We start from the raw sequence: 26,469 nt of genomic DNA, 5'->3' as shown, positions 1-26,469 counted from the left end.
GATTTGGGGATAAAGATGGATGGTAAAAGTAAATGCCCTCAATGATACGGGTACTTTGAATCATGAAAGAGCTTCAGTTTAGGTCTTATGACAAATTGGTCCGGTCATCGGAGCGACTTTAAAAAAGGAGATCATCTGAATTTATTATGAATGAAAAACATGCGTGAAGTTGCAAACATGAGTTTCAGGTTTCTGCAGCTTGAGAAAGAGTTAGTTTTAATGAGGTTATTCTAGTTAATCATACTGTACATGTTAATATTTCATCATTTAGCTTTCACTTTGAACTTGTCCTTTAACTTCGGAGGCATTGGATTCACTTATCTGTCCTTTTACAGGGACATTCATAGTTTTTGTGATTTGGAAGAAGCTGGTTGCCTTGACAACTGTCAGCACTTTGCTTGCGGCTGGTATATTTATTCCCATTCTGCTTGTATGCCTGATTCTTGGTGTAAGCATGGACGGTCTGTTTTTAAAGGTGTTTTGTGGTTTGACATCGGGGCGGCAGAGCCGACACCGAGGCCACGTTACAAACCCGGTCAGAAATACAGTATATGCAAAATGATTTTCTTTGAATGTTTAACTTCTTAATGTGTCCTGTTATCCTTGGTGTGTTTGTGTGTGTGTGTGTGTGTGTGTGTGTGTGTGTGTGTGTGTGTTTTAATCGCTTCTGAAGAGTAAACATTAGCTGCAAAGTGGTAAACTAGTGTAGTATAAAGTGGAGGAGTAGTGAAACCTCTGGTTGATGAATAGATGAACAGAAGATTATTCAACTAGAGCCGTAGCGGTGAAGGAATGTTCCCCCTGCGGTGATAATGATTGGCTCAACAGCAAAATATGCAGTTTTTTTTTGTTGGAAATTACTTTGTTTATCCTGTATTAATAAGCTTGGCTATTATTGGGTATATTGTCGCTATTATTGTTGCTACATGATTGTTGGTATACTTTCTCTCATCAGTAGCTCCTGAGCATTAATTGTGTATAAAAGAACTAAGGCTGTCAAAGTTAATGCGATAACTAATTTTTTTAACGCGCCAACGAAACTTGCAATTTTTAGGTTGTAGCGGGCTCAGTTTTAAAGCTAGATTGAAGATACTGGCATCATATTAAACTAAAAAACCTAATGAATCCATCGGTACCAACCATGTCATACTAGCTGGTCATGAAGGAGGTTAAATAACGCTCCAAACTTATGCAACATTTTGGCGAGGAAAAACTGTCATGTCCATTTTCAAAGGGGTCCCTTGACCTCTGACCTCCAGATCAGTGAATGTAAATGGGTTCTATGGGTACCCACGAGTCTCCCCTTTACAGACATGCCCACTTTATGATAATCACATGCAGTTTGGGGCAAGTCATAGTCAAGTCAGCACACTGACACACTGACAGCTGTTGTTGCCTGTTGGGCTGCAGTTTGCCATGTTATGATTGGAGCATATTGTTTTATGCTAAATGCAGTACCTGTGAGGGTTTCTGGACAATATCTGTCATTGTTTTGTGTTGTTAATTGATCTACATTAATAAATATATACATACATTTGCATTAAAGAAGCATATTTGTCCACTCCCATGTTGATAAGAGGATTAAATACTTGACAGATCTCCCTTTAAGGCGATTACCGATGTACAATCATGAGATTTAAATATTTGAATCAATTGACGGCCCTATAAAGAAGAAGGTGATCTTATGCAGAATCCTGTGCAGAGATTTGTGCTGATGTATTGGGCCTGGCTGAGATGGTGTGCGTGTTAGTGTGTGTGTAGCACTTCCACTCCAGGGTTCTTCCTTGCTGATGTGTGTGAACGGTAGTTTTCTGGGTTATTCTAGGCTACACACACACACACACACACACACACACACACTCATTCTCTCACATGCTTAAATACAGTCACCCACACTTTCATGCACACTCTCTCTTTCTCTCTCTCTCTCTGTTCCTCTCCCACATTCACATTCATACTCTCTCGCCCTGCTTCCAGCCCATTGGCTGTGCTGTGTCTGTGTCTCTCTGGAGGGATTACTGTGTCCTGTGTGATTATCTGTCTATTAATAGTTTCCTTTAAGGCCGTTCACATGCTCCTATAGCGGCAGCTCTGCAGGATCCCGAGGCCCCGTAACACAAGCCAACCCCCGAATCCTGCAGCCAGTAATTACTGTAATGAACTACAGCGTACTGTACACACTCACTCACTCACTCACTCACTGGGACCTGCACACACACAAACACACACTCACACACACACACACACACACACACACACACACACACACACACACACTCTGTAGACAACACACAAAACAAGCATGCACATAGTCACTGCTCTGCAATGAGAGGAGAGTATGGATATACTATTCCAGATATTATTATTATTCAGATCCTCAGCCTCGTCCTGTCCTCTGTGAATACTTCACCGCCCTGCACATTTGCATGCTTGCACTCAAGTGTGTACAACTTTATAACTACACATAATATACATTATATTAGATGTGCTTGAAGGTTTGTTTTGCAGGATAGAAAACTCTGTTTTCTCTTCAAATGGTCAGATCTTCAAGATGTTTTACAAAAATATGTAACATTCATTCGAGCCAATGAATTTCCTTAAAGGCCTCAACACACCGGGAGCGTGGCAAATAAACAACACGGAAATCTGTAATATTCACCTCTATGCAGTTGTTTCATAAATATAGGTGCAACTCACGCATATCGTGATTTGTTGATGTCTTTATTTGTGGTGCTAAAGCTCAGAAAATGAACCTTGTTACGATGCTTTCTGTCTTGAGTCACAAAATAGCCAGAAAAATGACTGAATATTTTCTGCATTGGTGTAAGGTCTTGATATGCTTCAAACAAATTAGGTTGTATGACATGTTGTCTGACCGTGTCTGAAGGCCAAAGGCTAAAAGACGAGACGTGAATGAGGATAACGGGGCACAATGTCAGTCTTCTCTGAAAAGTATTTGTGGTGTTACTCATTTGTACACAACTAAACCTGACAAAAGTTATTGTAAGAGAATGATAAAGTAATGTGTTTGTGTCCACCTGATGAACGTAAGTCCAATATTCACTCTCCTTTTAGCTCTGGTTTGGTCTTCACCAACTCTTGAGAGAGATATCTGGCTCTGTAGCTGCTAAGTGCTCCACTTTCCACACTGGCTAGTGTCTGACTTTGTCTTTTTTGCTGTTTTGTTTTGTGCTGATCAGGTTGTGTAAAGTGACTTTTTAAAAAAAATGACTTGCTCCCGCACACACTTTTCTCTGCTTTATTAGTCAACAAGGACCTTCATCAGGACATTAAAGATTTAATGTCCTGATGAAGGTCTTTGTTGACCGAAACGTTGACGATAAAGCAGAGAACAGTGTGTGCGGGAGCAAGTCATTTTTTTGAAAAAGTACATATTGGAGGGGATCAACTCCCAGCACCACAAACAAAATTGAGAATGTGCATGTTTTCCTCTCCTTGAAGTGTACAGTGACTTTATCAGAGCTTTTATGCTGAAAATGAGCTGGAACCGATGCTAAGAGAGCAAACCAAAACAGTAAAGATGCAAGCATAAAACCAAAACAACGAACTGAAAGAAGATGCAACACATAAACTTCATCACTTCACATTACATGCACTCATTTGGTCCGTTGTTAATATGAAAACGTTGATTCCAGCAGCTTTAACGCTTGCTGTTACTTATAATTCACAGAATTCATGATGCTCTTATCCAGGGCAGCCTAAAAAGACTGAGCAGGACTGAATATGTTGCTCAAGGACATGTAGACTTTGCAGCCACCTTAATATTCTGGTCAGCACTCTTTTTCTAGGTATTTGGAGCACTGAGTGGTCGTATCGTATCACATGCAGGGCAAAGAGGAACTTGTTTGATCTTGTTGGCAGGTTACTGAGGTACTATCCACCACAGATTATTTTCCATCCTGGTTGCATATGATTTAATATCTATACGTTCGAGTTTGCTGTGGTACACGACTGGGTATTGTGTGAGCGAGCATTGAGCTCTCGGTTCTTCCATCCCGAGTGAGTGGAGCGGGGATTAAAGCCTGCAGGATTCCTGCCAGTCAATCAGGGGTCTGGGTTTGTTTATGGCCGGCCCGGTTGGACTCGGCCTCAATGAGCTGAGCTGAAGCAGGAGGCCAGCAGGTCGTGAGTAACTGGTGGCATTTGGATCAAAAGATGTTCAGAATAATCACTTTGAATGCGCTCGATGAGATCCGCTCTCTGAGGCTTGTTTCCCAGGACAGGAAACGGCACTTTCTGTTTCAGTGGTCTGAGCTTCAGGAAGACGGCTTCAAGAGTTTAAACATTCATTCTGAATTCAGTTTGATCGAGAATAAAAAGGCTGACGCAGGACGCTTTCACAAGCTACAATCCGTTTGTCTAGCCTGAATCAGAGTCTGTTTTCTGTTTATTCTGGTTCAGTTTCACAGTGCACAAATCAAAGCGGACCAAATAAAAAATCTAAGTTGCTGAGAGGCGTGAACGAAGGAGCAAATTTATTGTTTTCATCTCGAGAGCTGCAATTTCTATGCAGAGAATCGCGGACTATAATATATTGCTGTCCAAGTTTTTTCACTTTTACTAAATCCTTTAAGCACAAATCCCGTCTTTTTCAGTTTATCTCGAATAACTTTATAAACGTATAATAACGCAGCTATATAACGTAGAATACAGAAATAAATAAGTTTGGGGAAATAAATAAGGGGTGAAATGCAAAGGGAAAATCATGCAGAAATAAATAAATAAATACATATTTAAGAATAAATATAAAATAAATAAATAAAAATGCAAAAATTAATAAATACATAATAAATTAAAAAATATTATTTTTTTTTTATATTATTTTTGCTACATTTAATGACATATTAATTAATTTATTGAGTCATTTATTTATTTTTTATTTTGGCAGGTTCTGTCCTCCATATTTGTTTAACCTGCAAAAGAATTACAACAGCAACAAATCTAATTTCTTTCATTTTAGTCTCGAAAAGGGTCTTTTTAAAGAACATAATTTAACACTCTTGATATCTGCAGACACAGTGAAAGGTCAACAATTGTACAAAAATGTTAATGTTGAAAATGTTAACAACATCTAAAGCAAACACCAAACCAAAGTAATAATAATAATAAATAGTAATAATGATTAACAGCTGTAGGGCTGCAGATAACATTTATTTTCATTATCCATTGATCTGCAGACTATCTTCTCCATTAATCTATTAATCATTTCGTCTATAAAACATTAGAAGACGGATTCTCGTAGCCCGAGGTAATGTCTATAAATGAGTGAATCAGCTAATCGCTCTGCAGGTTATGAGGAGGTGAAAAAGTCATTTCATTGTTACTTGAAAAGTTTCTCGCTCATTTACATGCAGTTTGTGACTCAACATGAAGTGCAGCCGAATTCAAAATGACAAACGAGCACTTTGAAGTGTAATTTGGGAGCAACACTTCACACACACACACACACACACACACACACACACACACACACACACACACACACACACACACACTTGAGAGCAGCTTATCTGTTACATAATAAAGGCCCAGTCCTGCTGGGACGGGAACATCAGGTCTGGCGATCAGGGAAGAGCGCCGCGACGCGCATCTCCCTGCAGGTCTGAACTCTGTGCGACCCCTCCGCCGTGTCTCTCGCTGTGGGATCAGAATAAAGACACCTGCCGACTTGTTCATTCTGTACATCCGTACGGTTTGTGACAGCTCAGCCTCCGAAACACTCGCTGCCGGTGGATAATGAGGCTGTCGCGCTCATCCGCCCCGCTCAGAGAGGGTTTGCAGAAAAGGATGAATAAGTAAAAAGCTAATGTGCAGAGCAGGAAACTGACTCTTTCACCTGCGGCGTGCGGTTGTAGCATCCTTTGTTTTCACTGACAAACATATTAGTTGAAATCCATACATAAATACCTTTGCTTAACTCAACATTTTTGGAAGTTGTTGGAAGATTAGAGTGAGAGTGGAGAGTTTTTTTTTTACCTATTGTGGCTATCCCTGCTCACGCTAACCACCCAGTTCATCCTCTATTCATACCAAACAGACAGATGGATGTGTGAAACATCTCACTTCCTGTCAATAATGGCAAACATCTTCAAAACAAATTAATTATTGGCTTCTGAACGTGGAAAGCAGTCGTCCTTTTTTTCCTCTTTCACACATTTATTCTTCAGTTAAGCTATAGTGCTCATTTCTTTAACTGGATATTGTACTATGAAAGAAACATTGAATTCTGAGAGTTGATTTTTTATTTATTTATTTATTTATTTTTAGGAGTTTGCAATCGATAGATGGATGATTATTGTTAGTTTAATTAAACTGTAGATTACTTTCAAGGGCTCTATAAATACAATCAAGGTGAAGATTATCCCTGAATATTGATAATATTGGTGCTGGATTATATTATATTTTATTATCGATTATTACACAGATTTGTTGAATACTCGATTCTGATTGGTCAATTACGTCATTGTACGGTCTGTCATTTCTTTACAACATGGCGGGAAATGGCGACATTTTAACCAGTAAATGACCTGGCAAAGGGACGCCACTTTATAAAGACAGAAGGAAAAATTACGTCCTCAGCTGGAATCGAACCGACGACATCACAGTTCCACAGTGTGTGTCTCAGGCAGTCGTCCCGTGAGGATGCCCCGTGTTTCTGTTTTTACTTCCACTGTCTGTAGTCCAACTCTTTGAGTTTGTTGTTTGGTGTTGCAGCTCTCTGACCTCTGTGGGAGTCACAAACACATCATTTATTTCTGCACCAGTTTAACAGACTTTTCTCCTCCTCTCTCTCTCTTCCTCTCTTCCTCTCTCTCTCTCTGTGTGTGCATCCAGACGTGCCAGCGCCGGAGCAGCCGGAGCTGTTCCTGAAGAAGCTGCAGCAGTGCTGTACTGTCTTTGACTTCATGGACACGCTGTCGGACCTCAAGATGAAGGAGTACAAACGCTCCACGCTCAACGAGCTGGTGGACTACGTCACCGTCAGCCGGGGCTACCTGACGGAGCAGGCCTACCCCGAGGTCGTCAAAATGGTGAGGACGGAGGAATATACACAGTGAACTCACACTAGAGATCTTTAGACCCAAAGATGTCTCAATAAGACCAGTTCAAAAGCAAGTCAGATACCCAATTTGTGGTTACAGACATCAAGAAACACTATTTTCAACCTTTCACCACAGGTGTCACAAGTCTGAGTTACAAGTTTGGACCTCTAATGTCTCATTTGAGTATATATTTTTAGGCCTAAAGAGGTAAAACTATCTGATATTTCACAATTCAAAGGTGAAAATTGGAGATTAGAATTCAAATTTGTGTAGTAGACCTTTTTATTCTTCTTCTTTAATCATCCCACCAACCTGATGGGGGACTGAGAATCACTGCTTCAATCAATGCCTCACTTTCTATTATATATATATGTCTTCTCTTAAAAACAAAACAGAGAATGTAGCCAAGTTTCCTTTTGTCTTAATGACCAAAGTACTCCATTCTTTTCCGGGAAATAGACAAAAAAGAAAAGTGCTTTTGCAAAGAACACTATAAACTAGACTAGAGACCAAAGTCAGCTGATTTATAATAAAGTGACTGAACATATAATCTATGAACTCCAGAAAAGTGGGTTCAGTGTTGAGTCTCTCTTTAAGCAGTCCTTAAAGATGATTCACAACACTGTCCTTGTATTACAAGGCCAGTCTCCTTTCGTCTTTGTTTCATGCATCTTCAGGACACACATTCAAAGCTCTCATCTGAAACCAGTCATGACGCTGACACACATATTTCCCTCTTTGTGTTTTTCTTCCAGGTGTCTCACAACATATTCCGGACCCTTCCGCCCAGCGACAGTAATGAGTTTGACCCCGAGGAAGACGAGCCCACGCTCGAGGCCTCCTGGCCGCACTTACAGGTGAAACACAGCCCAAAACATAAGTGTGTGTGTGTGTATTTACTAATTAACATATATCTTGTTTAACTGGTACTCAAACAGAAATGTAGAACAGACAACTTTTGGTGGAGTTATGTGCTCTTTCTTTTTTAATCCAGAGCTGTAGAGCTGTGATCAAACCTAAAAATCAGACCCGACCCTACATGAATCAGCATAGTTTCTGTCCAAGCCCGACTCCAAACCACAGCAGCAGTTTTGGGCCCAAGCCTGATAAAAAAACACTCATTTCCATTATAAACAAAATGAATCGATATTAGGGCTGTCAACGTTAATAATGCGCCTACGCAAAATTGTTTTAACGCCACTAATTCTTTTAACGGAGTTGATCTTTTGGAGGTTGTAGCGGGTTCAGTTATAAAGCTAGAGTGAAGATACTGGTATCATATGAAACTAGAAAAGCTGATGAATCCATCGGTACCAACCATGTCATACTAGCTTGTTGTGAAGGAGGCGAAATAACGCTCCAATCTTGCGCTAAATTTTGGCGAGGAAAAACTATGGGTACCCACGAGTCTCCCCTTTACAGACATGCCCACTTTATGATAATCACATGCAGTTTGGGGGCAAGTAATAGTGAAGTCAGCACACTGACACACATGTACCGCTGGATTTAACTTTATAGACATGACCACTGACTATTTGTGAAACAATTTAGCCACAAATTCACAGACTGACCGTACACGGTCCAGACACGTACTGGGTTTGGACCGAGTCTTGTTTAATCAGCTTCTTGTTGTTGTACAGCAGGAAGTTTGACTCTTTGAAACTGAACAAACTGAGACCAGTCTTCCTGCAAAGCAGCTGATCAAAGACATTTTCTTCTTCTCCTCCTCTCTCCAGTTGGTATACGAGTTCTTCATCCGGTTCTTGGAGAGTCAGGAATTCCAGCCCAGCATTGCCAAAAAGTACATAGACCAGAAGTTTGTCCTACAGGTGAGTCGCTGCATCACTTCAAATATCGTCCTCCATGTTTTCTTTCTCCCTGCGGTCCTCTCTGTGTCTCGTTGCTTCAATGTTTTTATGTCATCTCTCTCTCTCTCTGATTCTGATTTTCCTTCATCTGCCTGTGTTCCTCCTCTCCATCCAGCTCTTGGAGTTGTTTGACAGCGAGGATCCTCGGGAGAGAGACTACCTGAAGACAGTCTTGCATAGAATCTACGGCAAATTCCTGGGTCTGAGGGCTTTTATACGAAAACAGATCAATAATATTTTTCTACGGTGAGTACACGTCTCTTCCTCAAAAGTTTGTGTTTTTCATTCATTCAGAGGATGGATGGATCAGACTAGAGACCTAGAGCATTCAGAGGATGGATGGATCAAACTAGAGACCTAGAGCATTCAGAGGATGGATGGATCAGACTAGAGACCTAGAGCATTCAGAGGATGGATGGATCAGACTAGAGACCTAGAGCATTCAGAGGATGGATGGATCAGACTAGAGACCTAGAGCATTCAGAGGATGGATGGATCAAACTAGAGACCTAGAGCATTCAGAGGATGGATGGATCAGACTAGAGACCTAGAGCATTCAGAGGATGGATGGATCAAACTAGAGACCTAGAGCATTCAGAGGATGGATGGATCAGACTAGAGACCTAGAGCATTCAGAGGATGGATGGATCAGACTAGAGACCTAGAGCATTCAGAGGATGGATGGATCAGACTAGAGACCTAGAGCATTCAGAGGATAGATGGATCAGACTAGAGATGGAATGACCATCACATACTTCTATCATCATGTTTTAAACCCATTTACACTTTCACAATTTATTTTTATTTATTTATTTATTTATTTATTTATTTATTTATTTATTTATTTATTTATTATTGTTTCATGTTTATTTCTGATTTATGACTAGAACAACTAGGCACACAGTGCTCAGCTGCATCTCAAATTAATCTTCAGGTTCCCAGCTTTCAGATTATGAACACCACTTCTATGTGACATCTACTACAGACCTGCTGTCTCCCCCTAAACACCCCCTGTACCTCCTAAAAAAGACTCAAATGCATCTGTTGAGGTTTAAAAAACTAAATGATTGCAAAAAAAAAACAAGGACAAGGTCGACAGTTATTATCTCTAACTGGTACAACAGCGTCAACGCAGTGTTAAACACATCATGTCCTTTAGCGAGTCATTTCATGGTGTGTTTTTTGTCGTTCTGCCAACAAGTTATAGTCTTCATTTGATATGTTAATCATCTGGTTTTGCCGTCTTTGCTCATCTGTTTTTAGTTGTTTAACTTCTGTCTCCTGTCTTTTGTCTCCTCTCTTCTTTGCCTCCCTCTCTGTCGGCTCTGCAGTTTTGTTTATGAGACGGAGCACTTCAACGGGGTGGCTGAGTTGCTGGAGATCCTGGGGAGGTATGTGGAGGCCTCCGACCCCGAGACGCACATTTACACTCTGATGTTTCCAGCTAGAGACACACGGCCCTGAAAGCACCAAGTCAACCCTGATATCTGCCTGCTTTTTGTTTAGTCGTAACGATACAAGGATGTTTTTATCTTTTTATTTCATCGTGCACTCTGATGGAGATACAGATCTTTTTATCAAGAGACAATCCAGAACGCAAAAAAAAGATTGATGATGAAAACTCAAAAGCCGAGTGTTAAAATCCAGTTTTTTTTTATGGAGCCAAATCCGAGTCGAGATGTGAAGTTCAGGGGAAGAGTCAGGAGCAGAGATTCGCTCGTAGATAAGGAATAAATTAATCCTCTCAGCTCAACAGTCTCTTTAATCCATAAAAAAAAGTTTATCAGCTGTGTGTCAGGAGTTGTTTGGGGTCATTGAGGGCGGTTTTCTCCGACTGATCACAGTTTCTGCTTTTATTTTTGATCAAAATAAATGAAATAGGGGAATTCTGGGGAAGTAAACTGAAGTTCACAGGCCTGAAAAGGTTCAGAATGTTAGTTAGTTAACAGATAAAAATGAACTAATGATAATTTTGATAGTCCTGTATTTTGTGAGTCTGGAGCTGTAAAGGTTAAAGCATCAGTTCCATCTCGTTCGTCTGCAGCTCATTGATCTCCCACCTGCTTTCAGAGGGTCACAATGCAACTCTTTCATGTGTTCATGTTTAATTTATGTTCATATTTTCTCTCTCTCTCTCCCAGTATAATCAATGGTTTCGCTCTGCCACTGAAAGCGGAGCATAAACAGTTTCTGGTCAAAGTGTTGATCCCCCTCCACACCGTCAGGAGTCTGTCCCTCTTCCACGCACAGGTAACACATGTCTGTTTGTGTGTAACCTTTCTTTCTGGTGATAATCTAGTATTTCTCCCACAGAGTGACACTGCATTTTGTTTACCTCCATTTCCGCTACTGGTAGTAGAGTAGTAGCTTAGTGGGTAGAGCAGGTCATCCTTTAACCACAAGGTCAGCGGTTCGATCCCCGGCTCCTACTGTCTGCATGTCGAGGTGTCCTTGAGCGAGACACTGAACCTCAAGTTGCTCCTATAATGGGTTAAATGCAGAGGTTAAATGAATGTACCTGTATATACGTGACAAACGGTTTAAGTTGGTACTCTTTGGCAACTGGGGATAGCTACCGATAGCTACCAGGGAAAACAAAAGCATTACCCTCTTCCTGTTTTGGTTGCACACTGGTTGATGCACTTCCTTTGTGTCGTACCGAGTGGCAGACAGACCTGCATAGTGAAACCTATAGGGAACCAATCTAAACGCTGATGGTGTCATTATTTTACACTCATTACGTTGTGCAATCAACATTTACTTCATAACGTTAAATTAAAGCAAAACAACTTGTTTATTGCCACTTTAAAATAGATCATTTCAGCTGAAAACCAAAGCATTCTGGCCAATAAATGCAGGTGCAGGAGTCGGCATTACGTTTTATGCCGTATATATAATAAGTATTGGTCATACTGTGACAAGTAATTAAAGTTTTATCTGAGTTGCTGTTGTAAGCTAAGCTAAAGGGCTAAGAAGTGTGTGTTCTAACATGTGCTCTCTTCTCTCCCTGCAGTTGGCGTATTGCATTGTACAGTTCCTAGAGAAAGACCCAACATTAACAGAACCAGTAAGTATCCACTAGTAAGAGACTCCAGTATAACAGTCTGAACACTGATCGGTTGTTTTCTATCAACTGCCAATCAATTAATCAATGACTGCCTCAGTAGATCTAGTCATATTTATGTGCTGCTACACATCCCTCTTTTCCTGCAACAGTGTGATCACTACAGCTGTTGATTGAGGTGCAGGTGGATCAGAAACGGGGCAGACAGCGCCTCACTGTGGTGTTAAATGAAAGTGAAACCAAATAATAATAAGTAAAAGAACCAACAGTCAGTCTGTGTCTCTTCTTCTTCCTCCTCCTCCTCCTCCTCAGGTCATCAGAGGCTTACTGAAGTTCTGGCCAAAAACCTGCAGTCAAAAAGAGGTGAGGCTTGTTGTTTCCTTTAGTTTGAACTGTGTGTGAACTCTGTGTGTGTTCCTGTGTAGTAATACTAAGTCCGTCCTGTGCTGTGCTGCGGTACAGGTGATGTTTCTAGGGGAGCTGGAGGAGATCCTGGACGTCATCGAACCAACACAGTTCGTCAAGATCCAGGAGCCGCTCTTCAAACAGATCTCCAGATGTGTCTCCAGCCCACACTTCCAGGTCAGTGGCCGCCCAGTCAGGATGTAAATCAGCATCAGTGGGTTTTACCTGAAACAAGCATTTACACAATTTATTCAGGACTTTGTGAAACAGTTTGGTTTAACCTCTTCGTCTTCGTCTCTCCTGTTAATTTTGTTAACGAAAACTTTGACAAAATAGTTTTCACCAAGGACCTTTTTTTCCATGACTAAGATGAGACGACATGGCAACGGGGACGATATCAAACATGCAATATTGTTGACGAAAAATTATGAGACTAAAATGTAGTTTAAAAACATAAAAAAACGTTACCAAACTTGACCTCAATCCCGACCATTAGTAACACATATCTTTGCAGGGTTAGACTCGAACTGACTGTAAAGCTGCGCTCTTTATCATTCAACCCGTGTTTTTCATCAGATAATAAGATAAAATGTTATGTTAAATAACTAAAATGACAGAAATGTTAAATATAATCTGATGAAAAAAATAGGTGACAAAATTGAGAGAAAACATTTTGACTAAAATCAAATGACTTTTTGGCAACTAAAACAAAATAAATAGCTGCCAAAATGAACACTGGGCTGTATCAGTCTTTAGAGCTAGAGTGGAGGTACTGGTATCATATGAAACTAGAACACTTAAGGTCCGAGCATGTTGGGAAGGATGCTAAATAACACTCTGAATTTAAGATGCATTTAGGCGATCCAGTTTCATTCCTATCTTTATTCTGAAGGTTTCTAGAGAGGGGTTTGTTCATATATCATTCATAGCCTGATTTATAGAACATTTTATTCCTAAAAAAATGTTGAAAATGTATATTGTTTTTATGGCTGTTGACAGTATTTTTTGATTTATGGAGTGATAAAAAGAAAGAGAAGTTTCATGGTGATATCTATTAGTTAGCTTTCCCCCTTAAGTGGAACACTTGTAACTTTCAAAGCTTCTGTATATATAAAGATATGTATATAAAGATATTTGATTGTGAGTGTTGACAGTTTGTCTCCGTGGTGGCAGGTCGCAGAGCGAGCTCTGTACTACTGGAACAACGAGTACATCATGAGTCTGATCGAGGAGAACTCAAGCGTCATCCTGCCCATCATGTTCGCCAGCCTCTACAGGATCTCCAAAGAGCACTGGAACCCGTGAGTCACCTTTTAAAACAAACCTCTGCACCACCGTTGTGTAATACAAAAGTGAGATTTTCAACAAGAAATATGAAGATTTAATGTTCCCACACTAAGTCATGTGTGGTGCGTTTGGCTTTTTGCTGATCGTCAGCAGCTCTCCTCGTTTTTTCCCCCCCGTGTTTCTCATGACTGTGTTTTGACCTAAAGTTCACACTAAGCTGTCTGTGTTTACTGTAAACAGCAGAGAGCAGCGGCACTTCGCTGCAGACAACAAAACTTTGTTTAGTGCATGAGAAAAATCCCTTTAATGCTCTTCAAAATTCCTGGGTTGTACATTAATTTGAATGGCCAGGATGAGGGAATGATGTAGCAACATCAGCACCCGCACTTCCTGTGTCCACATGACCAACTAGCAGGTTTGGGAAAATTGGGGATGATTTCATTTCTGGGTCTTAAAAAATATATTTGTAAAATAATATTATATTAAGAATAATAATATAAAAATATGTTTTTCATTTTTCATTTTCTGAGTAAATAGAAATGATAAATAAATTAAATTTAAATGTATGAATATATATAAATAAATAAATAAATAGAAATGATAATAATAAATAAATAAATAGAAATGAATAAGACGGACCACAGTCTTTTTTTATCATGCTTTTTATTGTTTCCTTAAGAAAAAACAGATTCCAACAACCTGAATCACAACAAATCAAATAATATGTACATATAACACATAGTATCTGTAAATTGAAAAAAAAATATTCAAAAACAAAGGAGAGGAAGAAAGGTAATAATACTAATAATAATAAATAAATAGATACAAATTATAAATAAAATAAAATAGTTAAATTTAAATGTATTAATATAAATAGATAAATAAATAGTAATGATAATAATAAATACATTTAAATAAATAAGACAGACCATAGACTTTTTTAATCATGCTTTTTGTTGTTTCCTTAAGAAAAAACAGACTACAGCCTAAATCACAACAAATAAAATAATATGTACAGAGCAAAAATATTCAAAAACAAAGGAGAGAAAAAGGTAATAATAATAATAATAATAATAATAATAATAATAATAATAATAATAATAATAATAATAAATAAATAAATAAATAAATAAATAAAAATTGTAAATAAAATAAAATATTTAAATTTATGAATAAAAATGAATAAATAGTAATTTTAATAATAAATAATTATGTATAAATAAGACAGACCACAGTCTTATAATTTTGAGCCTCCGTCTCTTCATCTGCATAAGATTCACACACACAGTGAGTTCCTTTTTTTTGTAGACAACCTGTGGACTCGGTGTCCTGACAGGCTGGACGTTAAACAAACACAATAATACAAATTATAAAATCATATATTAACATGCCAAAGCATAATTTCCATGAGATCTAAAGTATAAATTCAGTAATAAATGAAGTGGATGATAAGAGTTTCTAGACGCTGTGAAGCAGGATGTGACGTCATCACTTGTGAACTGTGATCCCTCTCCTCCGTCCTCGCAGGGCCATCGTCGCGCTGGTGTACAACGTACTGAAGGCCTTCATGGAGATGAACAGTACCTTATTCGACGATCTCACAGCCACTTACAAGTCGGACCGCCAGCGGTGAGAAGCTGCATCACATTCATGAACGATGTCATTAACACGACCGCAGCAGCGCTACTATCATCACACAGCTGAGGTTCTAACAGGAGCAGCGCTAATGAGATAGGAAGAGTAGTGACGCTAACATCTTACAGACTTCATTGTGAAACTTTCAGTAGATTTAATGGAGAGAATACGTAATAAGAAGGTTGGGTGTTTATTGGCCAATCAGGATTCAAAGTTCACTGAAATGTTCAGTAGTAAGGAAGCATCAATCCCACTTTATAAAACTCATTCTGATACCAAACCTCGTGTTACTGGCTGATCCCGAGTAACACTTTAAACTCCACAAAGTTCAGAAAGATGTGATTTTTAGCCACGCTAGTTGGACCACCACTTTGATCCAGACTGAAATATCTCAACATCTGGTGTTCATGGTGCTCAGAAGATGAATCCTACAGTGGCTACAGTGTCAGTAAACACTGGTCCTCCATGTTGTTTGTGTTCCAGTGAGAAGAAGAAGGAGAAGGAGCGGGAGGAGCTCTGGAAGAAGCTGGAGGACTTGGAGCTGAAGCGGGGCCTTAGGAGCGACGGGATCATCCCAACTTAACGAAGACAGCGCCGCGCTCCCCTCTGCCCCCCCCCTTCCTCTCCCCCTGTGACTTCCCCTCCCCGACTCCCCCCTCCACCCCCCCACTCCCTCCACATCAGCCATGTCAGCCCAGAGCTCCGAGAAATCCCCGATACAGGCCATCGTCTCTGGATCGTCACGGAGCGCCCGCCGCTGGTTTTTCTTAATTGTTTGTTTTTTTCTTATGTTTCTTTTTTTTTTTTCCTCCTGTGTTTGTGCGACTTACTTTACAGTAGATTCATCACGTCTGTTTTCATTCTTTCAACAGCACTGTAAATAATTATTTTTTTCTTTTTTATTTTTTTTCCCCTTAAACTGATATTATTGCAAAACGGAAAAACAAAACAATAATAATAAAAAAAAAGGAAGAAAAAAATAGAAAATGAGAAAATGACTTGTGTGGGAGGGGGAATTAAATATATAAAAAACTAAAAAAAACTTTTGGACTGTAGGACGTGAGACGAACTCTTGGAAAACAAAAAACAAAAAAACAACAAAAAAAGAGAGGATAGATTTTAACTCTTCATCCCGCTCTTCTTCTTCAGTACAGTCCCGTGTGTCATTTTTATTTTCCTGGTTCTCCTCTTTGCTTTTCCTCTCGTTGCCTCCATCTTTCTGTTCCCTCCCTCCTCTCTAATGGTGCGTCTGTCTTTTCTGCCCCCGTGTGGGACGTCCGGACTGATTATGGGTCCCCCCCCCCCACCCACCTGTCTGCAGGTTCTACTTCCTGTTTTAAACAGAGACAAAATAACTGAACAAAAAACACATTTAAAAACAACAACAGGGACTCAACCCATCTCCTCTTTGAGTGCGTTTACATGAGCGTTCAGGGGGAAATTAAGCTTTGTGCTCAATATACTTATTTCTGTTCTTCAATTTAGTATCTACCTTTTCACTCTCAAACTACTTAATTCCCTCAAGATTCATTTCTTAGGAACTCAAAATACCAGAAAAGAATTGTCATTTTTGTGTCAAAAGACAACAGAAGTGAATTATTAAAAATAATAAACTCCACCTCGCTCTCTGGCATTATTTATTATTAGCGTAGAGTTCAGTTTTAAATCACATGTTTTTGACTACAAGCTCGAGCAGAAGCTCAGTGACGTTGCATTTCCTGTGGCTGCTTCACAATAAAAGCCACCATGTGTTTCACCATTTTAACGTGAACTAGCAGCAGCAGGTTGAGTTTCAGCAGGTTGAGTTTCAGCAGCTCCGACGCAGCCGTATGAAAGCGATCAGTGAACGGAGGAAGCGCTAAAATAATCAACTGTTAAAGTTGAAGCACGAACAATGAAAACTACTATGTAGAGACGTAATTTCAGTCTGCAAAAATGCTCACTATAAATCAGAATTGGGGTTTAAATGAAAGACTTAAACCACTATGTGTAGGGAGGTTTTTTCTCCCCTTTACTTTGGTGCCGTCTGGTGGTCGTATCGACAGTGACACGGACAAATTTGGCTCGGGACAACAATAAATACCATATTAACGTTAAGCAATGAATTTACTAATTTATGCAATAAATGACGAACAAAATAAGTATATTGATGCACAGATCATTAATTTAATGTCTTGTTTTAGGACACAAATCTGACACCCGACTCCATGACCTCGGATTCTTTTAACTTTTAAAGACTAGTCGAGCGTCACATCCTGTTTTGCCGGCTGAGCTCACATCCTGATTACTTCAAATCCTGTTCACCATCATTTATTTTTACTTTTATGTGTAACTTCCTGGTGATGTGGCCCTCTCCGTCACTCAGGGTTGTGATCCAGCTTCGTATGTTTGTCTCTCTGCTGCCACAGCGGATCGTTGATCCACACGTTGATTTGGCATCGGTTTCACGCCGGATGTCCTTCCTGATGTAACCTCATGTATTGGTGGTGGGAGGAAACCGGAGAACCCGGAGGCATACTTGCCAACCCTCCCGATTTTCCCGGGAGACTCCCGTCTTTCATCGCCCTCTCCCGGTTTCCTCCCGGTGTCACAATTCTCCCGTATTTCTCCCGATTTATGGCAATTTTTTACCCCCCTTTTTATCTTATCCATCTAGTGTATAATCCCTACTACAACAGCTACACCAACTGTTGTTTCCCGGCGGAAGAGAGCAGTTTGAGCTCATGTTCAAGCTGCGCTCGCCACAGCGCGCAGCGCCCAAAGTCGGGCTTCGCTCGATGCTGCAAAAAAACGCTGCAACGCTAGCCGTTGGAAATAATAGGTTTCAGAGCGCCGTGGTGGCGTTGTCACGTTGTGTCTGAAAGGACTTTCAGTGAGAGAGAAATATTCAAGCAGGAGCAAAACTAAATAAAAACATGAATATTAGTTTCTACCAGAGATTCAAACGCCAAGTTCACACCAGACGGGAGAATTATTCAGTTTTCTTTCCTGGAAGTTAAAGGTCAAATCAAAGATTTAACATAAAAATGCTTTTGCACTGCACTTATTATTTTATTTTCATTCTTTTAAAGTCACCAGAATGCAGGAAACAAAGTCTCTGAGACTCTATCCCCAGACCTTATGGTCTCAAAGTTGGCGAGTATGTCCGGAGGAAACCAACGCAAACACGTGGAGAACATGCAAACTCCACATAGAAAGGCCTCGCCCAGACCGGGGATCGAACCTGTGACCTTCTTGCTGTGAATCAAATGCACTTATTGATCGTGATCCGACTTCATATAAAAGAAAGAAAGCGCATGTAAACGCACTCGATTCACTTCCTCCTCCTCCTCCTTCTCCTTCTCCTCCTCCTCCTCCTCCTCCAAAAAGCGATGGACTACTTCTCATCCAGTTGATTATCTCTTCTCCTTCCCTCCATCTTTTTTATTTTCTAACCCTCTCTGACCCCTCCCTCCCTCCCTTCCTCCCTTTCTCCCTCCCTCCTTACCTGCCCCACCAGGTATCCCAGGTATCCCAGGTATCAGTCTGGCACTGGTACCCTCCTCCGGCCATAACGGGGACTTTACAGATAAAAACAAACAAAAAAAAGTCTTCAGAGGAGCGCCAAAAAATCTTCCTCCTGTTTGTGAAAAAGACGAGCGCCCCTGCCTCACCTCACCTCACCTCCCACTCCTCCTCCTCCTCCTCTTCCTCCTCCCCCCTCCGCCCACCGGGGGGGGGCGCCGCGTTGACTTCACAGTATTACAACAACAACAAAAAAAGACAACCCTGTACATTGTTATTGAATGCAGTACACTGATAATCTTGTATCTTGTAGTAATTTAGCCTATGTTTTTTGCTTAGGAAACTGTGGAGAGGAGTATCCAGTATATAAAGAGGTATTATGGAACAAGACTTCCTGGTATTTATGATAGTGTTTCCCCCCTTTTAGTCTGTTTTTTCTTTTCTGTCTCCCACTTCCTCCCTCTTCTCTTGGTTTTTATCTCATTTTGGATATTTTGATGAAGTTTCTTTTGACCATTGGATATATTTTTTTTAGTTGGGGAGGGAGGGAGGGAGGGAGGCGGGGGGGTGAGGGTGAGGGCAGGTAGGCAGGGAGTCAGAGGTCAGGGGAGGTCAGGGGCGGGGGGGGAGTAGAGGCTCGGAGCAGAGCGGTTTGGGAGTTGTGATGGATGATTTGACGTTGAACCTCCCCCCCCCCTCCTCCCTCGCAGAATTAATGTGTGCTTTAGAACGGCCCGGATATAATATGAGTTAAAAACTGAAAGGAAAAAAAAAAAAAAGATAAAAAAGGGTTGGAGAAATACAAATGTTTAATTATTTTAAAAAATAAAGAGATATTAAATTAAACCTGTTTTGTGATAAAGCCCAGACGCTGGATTGCTTTATTTACTGGGTTCACAGGCTGTGTGTGTGTGTGTGTGAATGGGACTGTGTTTATGTGTCAGTGTGCTGACTTGACTATGACTTGACCCCAAACTACATGTGATTATCATAAAGTGGGCATGTCTGTAAAGGGGAGACTCGTGGGTACCCATAGAACCCATTTACATTCACTGATCTGGAGGTCAGAGGTCAAGGGACCCCTTTGAAAATGACCATGACAGTTTTTCGTCGTGAAAATTTAGCGCAAGTTTGGAGCGTTATTTAACCTCCTTCATGACCAGCTAGTCTGACATGGTACCGATGGATTCATCAGGTTTTATAGTTTCATATGATACCAGTATCTTCACTCTATCTTTCAAATCTATATAGATATAGAAGAGAATAAACCAGGGACCCCCTCATGAATGTCTACTTGACGTAGCCTGTTTTTTACACTTCTATAGTCTTCGTTATGTGAAAGAACAACACCAGAAATGAATTAGAAAGATCTACTCACTGGTCCTTTAAAAGTGACATCATGACCTCATCATGACCTCCTCATGGCCTTGTGAGCTGGAATCACCCAGATGTGGATCTACTTCCTGACCAATGAGAGAGCAGGAGGAGGCGGAGCAGGTAGACCTGCAGCACAGGTGTACTGACGAGCTCTGCAGGGCCTTGAGAGGATCCAGAGTGTGTTTGTGTGTTTGAAGTCATCATTTAGTTCGGATCTGAGTGTTTTGAACACACAGACGAACCGAGGAGGTGTGGATCACACTGCAGGAGAGTTCTGGGAAGTTTCTGTGGATGTTTTGATGCTTTTTGTTGAGTTCAAAGTTCCCCCCGCTGCTGAACTCAGAGTAAAACACTGCAGTCTACAGGAGGAGGTGAGTGGTTCTGCTCGCTTTAATAAATCCAGACTGCAGGAGGTAGACGTGTTCATTATTTGAGTTCATGCTCACTAAGAAAAGCCACATGTGAACATTAAAAGTGTTAAAACTAATCAGAGACGCTGATTAATCCTGAAATGATTATTAAATGTGTTGGAGCGTCTCTTCTTAAAGCTGATTGTTTGAGCAGTTCCTCAGTCGGCCACCAGAGGTCAGTAGAGTCCTGCAGCTCAGAGACATTTCTACCTTTTCTTTTTCTCTTTGTAATTCACTTCTTATTGCTTTTGCAAAAGAAGTTACTTTATATATACTCACTTTGCCATCAGACACTTATAATGATGATGATGACTTAAACAACAGTGTTTAAGTACATACTTTATAATCAACATACAATGCAGGCGACACACACATCATGACAATAAGATCTTACATATCGTGTTATCAGCCTCTCCTTACTGCAGTTAACTACTCTTGTCTGTTGTTACAATCCTACAACTTGTAGTAAGGGCCTACTCTTACGAAAGAGTAGTATACTTCAAGTAAAGTTCAAATATATTCCCAAATATACTTTATGTAGTAAATATACTAATATCACTGTACTTGTAGTATACTTCAATACTTCTTGGGACTAAATTGGCCCACTTTTTAGTATATAAAAGAATACTTTTAAGTATACTTTAAATGTAAGAGAGGTAAACTTTGAGTACACAACTAGTTTACATCCAAGTTGTATTTTGTACTTCAACTATGATACGAACTATACAACAAGTGAACTTATAGCCCTTGTAGCGCACGTTTTAGTTTATGAAAGTACACTTTAAAGTACAGTAAACTACAAGTTTAATAGTTTTTACTGCAAGTATACTTGTAAGTTTTCTTAAGTGAACTTATAGTACTTAGCCAAATATACTTTTCTGTATAATCCAAGTACACTTAAACTTGTCTGTATACTTGTCGGTATAGGCTGTACTGAAGTATATCTCTGATAAGTACATGAAAAGTAAATTGAAAATATACTCTCTTATTTCAAGTTTAAAAGACGTATACTAATACTTGAATAAACTTCTTTTATTGTAAGGGGAGTTAATGTTAAGGTATTTCTCGGCTGCGTTATCTTCATGTTCGGCTCTAAAGATGGCCGACTGTGTGTAGAAAGAGCGGGAAGTTGGACTCGGTTCACCTGATAAAGACGTCTAAGATCTGATCTGAGCTCAGCAGCTTGTAGGAGCTGATGTCAGAGACGTGGAGGTCTCTGTGTGATGGTGTTAGGAGACGGTGCAGTGGACTGTAATTAGGGAGCGTGGGTGGAGGTGTGCTGGTGGAGCCGGTGGAGCCGGTGACCGTTTATCTAATTAGGATCACCTGTGGACAGCTCGCAGACAGGAAGACGTGTCCTACGTTTGGTCCAGGTCTAATTACTAGAAGCTCCTCAACGCCTGAACGCACAGTCGGCTTCGACCTCCGTATAAAGAAAAGGTGTGACTCTCTGAGAGCTCTGTCATAATTAATTAGCTCACAGCTGATTACCCCCCCCCCACACACACACACACACACACACATACCTAGTTCATACTGTTATCAGCTCTCTTAAAGGAGCAGTTCAACATTTTGGATATTCGCTGTCTGTCACAGTGAGATGAGGACGCAGTTAGCTTAGCTTAGCATAAAGACTGGAAGCGGGTGGAAACAGCTAGCATGCCTCTGTCTGAAGTTCTGTGTACAAAAACATTTTTAGGTTTACTTTGTTTTGGAAAAGATCGTGGTTTGGGTTACAATACGTACGTTTGTTATATTGCGTACACTGTAAAAAAAAAAAGTGTAAAATAACGGAAAATGTCTGTTAAAAAACGGAAAATACTGTCCGTTAATTAACATAAATAAATTGTAAAAAAACCAAAAACAGTAATTATCTTAATGTAATTAGCCTTTATTACTGTAATTTTACAAGAAATATTTTCCTTTTAACATATATTTATTGTTATAATAGTCATACACCGTAAATCTAAAACCATTTACATATAAATCACAAATGAAACATGTCATTTTACGTGGCAAAAGCCCAAATTTACATTAACTCAGAAGTTTTGCAAAAAAAAAGTATTTTTACAAGAAATATCTTTAGAATTCCATGAAATCCTTTTCTTCTAACATAAATTAATTGTTAAAATAGAGTTATAAACCTCTAAAAAACAGAATAATTATCTTTAAAAATGATCAAGAAAAGCTTAAATACAGATAATTATGATTGTGATTACAAAAAATACTGTAAATCTAAGACCATTTACGTATAAATCACAAATGGAACATGTAATTTTTACATTTTTTTTCTGTCATTTTGAAATACAGACAAAAAATTAAATTTATTGAAAAAATCTTTTTTTTTTTACAGTATGTACGCAGCGTTAGAATATTTTGACGAAGCAGCCCCCGCGGTACGTTTCACCTAGATGTACCAAATTTGGTCAGGGCATGTATTATATATAGACTTAAAAAAAAGTCTCTTGGGGTTATGCTCTAAACCCAACAGGAAGTACAATACTTCAATATTAAAACTATACCATAATGCATTGTGAATTTCTTTCACCTAGCAACCAGCATAGCAACGGTAGTGGGCTGAAGTTAACTTCACTTTTGTGTTTGACTTGCTGCTTTTTACAGTCGCGATTAATTAATGTTCTTGTTGTCAGTAATCAATAATGTTATTTTATCTCATTAGATAATAAATAATGGATCTGTTAGTGTTATTATTATTTGTTAATGTTGTTATTATCATTAAAAGAAACACCAGACGATGTCACACTGACTCTGGTTATCATTATATTTATTAAATATGAGTCATGTCTTCGCTCTGTCACGCTCTGCACGCTCTGCACGCTCTTATTTTGGAGTTCACCAAGTTCCACTTTTCCTGTTTCTGAGACTCCTCCACTCCTCTTCCTCCTCCTCCACTCCTCTTCCTCCTCCTCGCTGCATCTCTTCTCCTCTTTCTCTTCCTCTGCCAAATCATATCAGAGGCAGCCTCCTCTTCTCTTTCTTCCCTCCTCTTCCTCCTCCTCCTCTTCTCCATTTCTTCCTCTGCATCTTTTATCTCTTCTCTCTTTTCTGTTTGTCTCTCTCTTCTTATTCATGCTACAGTATTTATTTCTCCATCCCTCCATCATTCCTCTCCTTTTCTTACACCTCTCCTCTTTTTGTTTCCTCCTCATATTTTTCTTTTTTCCTCAACTCTTCTATTCCTTCCTTTCTTCATCTACTCTTGTTTTCTCATCTTCTCTCCTTCTTTCACCTTCTCTTCTCCTCCATTGTTCCCTCCTCTCCTGTTTCCTCCTTCCCTTTCCTTTATTCTTTTTTCTTCCTCTTCCTCTCTCTGTTTCAACCTCTCTTCTCTCCTTTACTCCTTCTCTTCTTTTCTTCTCCTCCTGGTTTCCTCCTTTCCTGGTTTCCTCTTACCTCTCCTCTCCTCTTTTTTCCTCCTCATCTCCTTGTTTCTCCTCATCTCCTCTTGTTTCCTCTCCTCTTTCCTCCTCCTCTCCTCCTCTCCTCTCCTCTCCTTGTTTCCTCCTCACCTCACCTCTCCTCTCTTTTTTCTTGCTCTGTGGTCTCTCCTCCGTCCTCCTGGATGACTCCTCCTCCCTCTTTGTTGTCTCCTCTCCTCTCCTCTCCTCTCCCCTTGTTTCCTCTTCCTCTCTCTCCTTGTTTCCTCTTCTCCTCTCCTCTCCTCTCCTCCTCCTCTCATTTTCTTCCTCTGGTCTCCTCCTCCGTCCTCCTGGATGTCTCCTCCCTCCTCCTGGACATCTCCTCCTCTCTCCTCCTGGATGTCTCCTCCTCTGTCCTCCTCGATGTCTCCTCCGTCCTCCTGGACGTCTCCTCCTGGATGTCTCCTCCTGTGTCCTCCTGGATGTCTCCTCTTCGGGGCTAATTTCTTCCGTTTTGTGATCATGGATCTATAAAACCAGAGCAGCAGCCAGAGTTCAGTCCTCATCATCAGTCTGTGATGTGGAAATCACCGCCTCCAGGGATTCTCCCAGCGATGCTCTGAGGATAGAACACACATAACGTGTTTGTGATGTTAATGAGACTCAAACTGTCATGTTTGTTTCATAATAACATGAATGAGATGAAAGCTGTTTATTATATCTGGTCAATGAAGAACGTATGAGTCCTCCCACCATCCTCCATAAATATACTGCTGCTGGAGGAGCTACGAGCCCACACACAGATAACCTGTGATATACAGCACGGCGCTGTGAGACGGAGTGAGTCTCCATGTGGACACACAGATAACCTGTGATATCTAGACGGAGTGAGTCTCCGTGTGGACACACAGATAACCTGTGATCTACAGCACGGCGCTGTGAGACGGAGTGAGTCTCCATGTGGACACACCGCTAACCTGTGATATCTAGACGGAGTGAGTCTCCGTGTGGACACACAGATAACCTGTGATCTACAGCACGGCGCTGTGAGACGGAGTGAGTCTCCATGTGGACGGACTGCAAACAGACGTCACCTCATCTAACTCATGCTCGGTACATGCAGACTGTAGTGTCCTTTCAAAATAAACTCAGGAAGTTAGGTTTAGGAAACACAACCACTTAGTTAGGGCTAGGAAACGGTCGTGGTTGACGTTAACTTCACATGACTAGCGACTCACGTGACTCGTCTCTTTCCTCCTTCATTCCTCTTCTCTCTTTCTTTTCCTCATCTCCTTCCCTCTCATTTTCTCATCTCCTCTCCGGTTTCCTCCTTTCCTTTCCTTTCCTTTCCTTGTTTCCTCCTCCTCTCCTCTCCTCGATCTCTTCTCCTTTTCTTTTCTCTCTTCTTCTCTTTTCTTTCCTCTTGTCTCCTTGTTTTCGCCTCTCCTCTACTCCTGTTTCTTTTATTTTTCCTTTCTCTTCTCTTCTCTTCTCCTACTCTTTCCTTTGCTTTCCTCTCTTTTTCTTTTTTCCTCTCGTCCGCTCTCTCCTTGTTTGTTCCTTTTCTCTTCTCTCCTCTCCTCTCCTCTTGTTTCCTCCTCTCCTCTCCTCTCGTCTCCTCTTGTTTCCTCCTCTCCTCTCCTCTTGTTTCCTCTTGTTTCCTCCTCTCCTCTCCTCTTGTTTCCTCCTCTCCTCTCTTGCGTGAATTATGACCCAATCATCAGTTTTAATCATGCATATTGACCTCTCTCTGCATCTTTACATTCCCTTAAATGTTTAATTGGGTCCATTTTCTTTATTACGTTTCATCTCGAGGAGTTAATTAATCCCAGTAAACGTAGCGGACGCCTTGACAGAGCTCGGCTTGTTTATTAGGAAGAAAACTAGGAGGCCGGAAGACGTTTTGAAATCCACTGAGGACTCTAAACATCCATTTTTCCTGTTTCAAAGCAGCGCAGCTAAATATTTAACACGACTTAATGCAGCGTGCTGCGAAACAGGCTGTCAGACCGTGTAAAGAAAACCCTTTGCAGCCGCTCCCCGACTCCCTGAGTAAGGTGGCAGGCCGAGCGGTCTAAAAGCCTGATTTCACTCCCCTGGAATAGTCAGATTTCTCTCACTGCTTGTTAGTTGGAAGAACACGAAACCTCTCGACCCATAAATCAGCGGCTTGTTCATGCACAGATGCACATGGACAGGTGCACTCGTGTGGATGCGATGATGAGTTTTATGATGTTTAGTTTGGTTTAATTGTTGCTGTTGTGTCTGCTGGTGATGAGTAATGTTTGACTTCTGTATCAAAGGTACTTTATGTCTCGTGTTGTCATGGCAACGCGTTTGTCATCTTATCTCACATCTCATGTCGGGTTTTCTCATTTGAGGTCATTTAATACTTTCTTCTTATACAGCCTGGTTGCATGAATGTAATGTATTGATTAGTGTACATAGACACAAATTTCATATTTTTTCGTGATG

The 26,469-nt window shown here is 40.4% G+C and overlaps 2 protein-coding genes across 7 annotated transcripts in view; both read left to right on the top strand.

Annotated features, from left to right (window-relative positions):
* The window catches only part of ppp2r5eb (protein phosphatase 2, regulatory subunit B', epsilon), a 53,950-nt gene extending 34,261 nt beyond the window's left edge, over positions 1-19,689 (top strand). For all 6 annotated transcript variants that reach the window (XM_037796697.1, XM_037796698.1, XM_037796696.1 and 3 more), the window contains 12 exons: positions 6,856-7,052; positions 7,820-7,921; positions 8,801-8,893; positions 9,048-9,178; positions 10,264-10,323; positions 11,074-11,182; positions 11,946-11,999; positions 12,309-12,359; positions 12,459-12,578; positions 13,575-13,702; positions 15,216-15,317; positions 15,807-19,689. In XM_037796697.1, coding sequence (XP_037652625.1) covers positions 6,856-7,052; positions 7,820-7,921; positions 8,801-8,893; positions 9,048-9,178; positions 10,264-10,323; positions 11,074-11,182; positions 11,946-11,999; positions 12,309-12,359; positions 12,459-12,578; positions 13,575-13,702; positions 15,216-15,317; positions 15,807-15,906 — 1,247 coding nt within the window. In that variant the 3' untranslated portion in view covers positions 15,907-19,689. The remainder of the gene's footprint in view (positions 1-6,855; positions 7,053-7,819; positions 7,922-8,800; positions 8,894-9,047; positions 9,179-10,263; positions 10,324-11,073; positions 11,183-11,945; positions 12,000-12,308; positions 12,360-12,458; positions 12,579-13,574; positions 13,703-15,215; positions 15,318-15,806) is intronic.
* Positions 19,690-20,018: 329 nt separating this feature from the next.
* The window catches only part of kcnh5b (potassium voltage-gated channel, subfamily H (eag-related), member 5b), a 163,995-nt gene continuing 157,544 nt past the window's right edge, over positions 20,019-26,469 (top strand). The window contains exon 1 of the mRNA XM_037746134.1: positions 20,019-20,575. The gene's annotated coding sequence lies outside the window, so the exon portion shown is untranslated. The remainder of the gene's footprint in view (positions 20,576-26,469) is intronic.

This window comes from Sebastes umbrosus, chromosome 16 (genome assembly GCF_015220745.1).
Source record: "Sebastes umbrosus isolate fSebUmb1 chromosome 16, fSebUmb1.pri, whole genome shotgun sequence".
Classification (NCBI taxonomy): domain Eukaryota; kingdom Metazoa; phylum Chordata; class Actinopteri; order Perciformes; family Sebastidae; genus Sebastes; species Sebastes umbrosus.
Note: the sequence above shows the minus strand (reverse complement) of the source record. Positions and strands in the feature narration are given on the sequence as shown.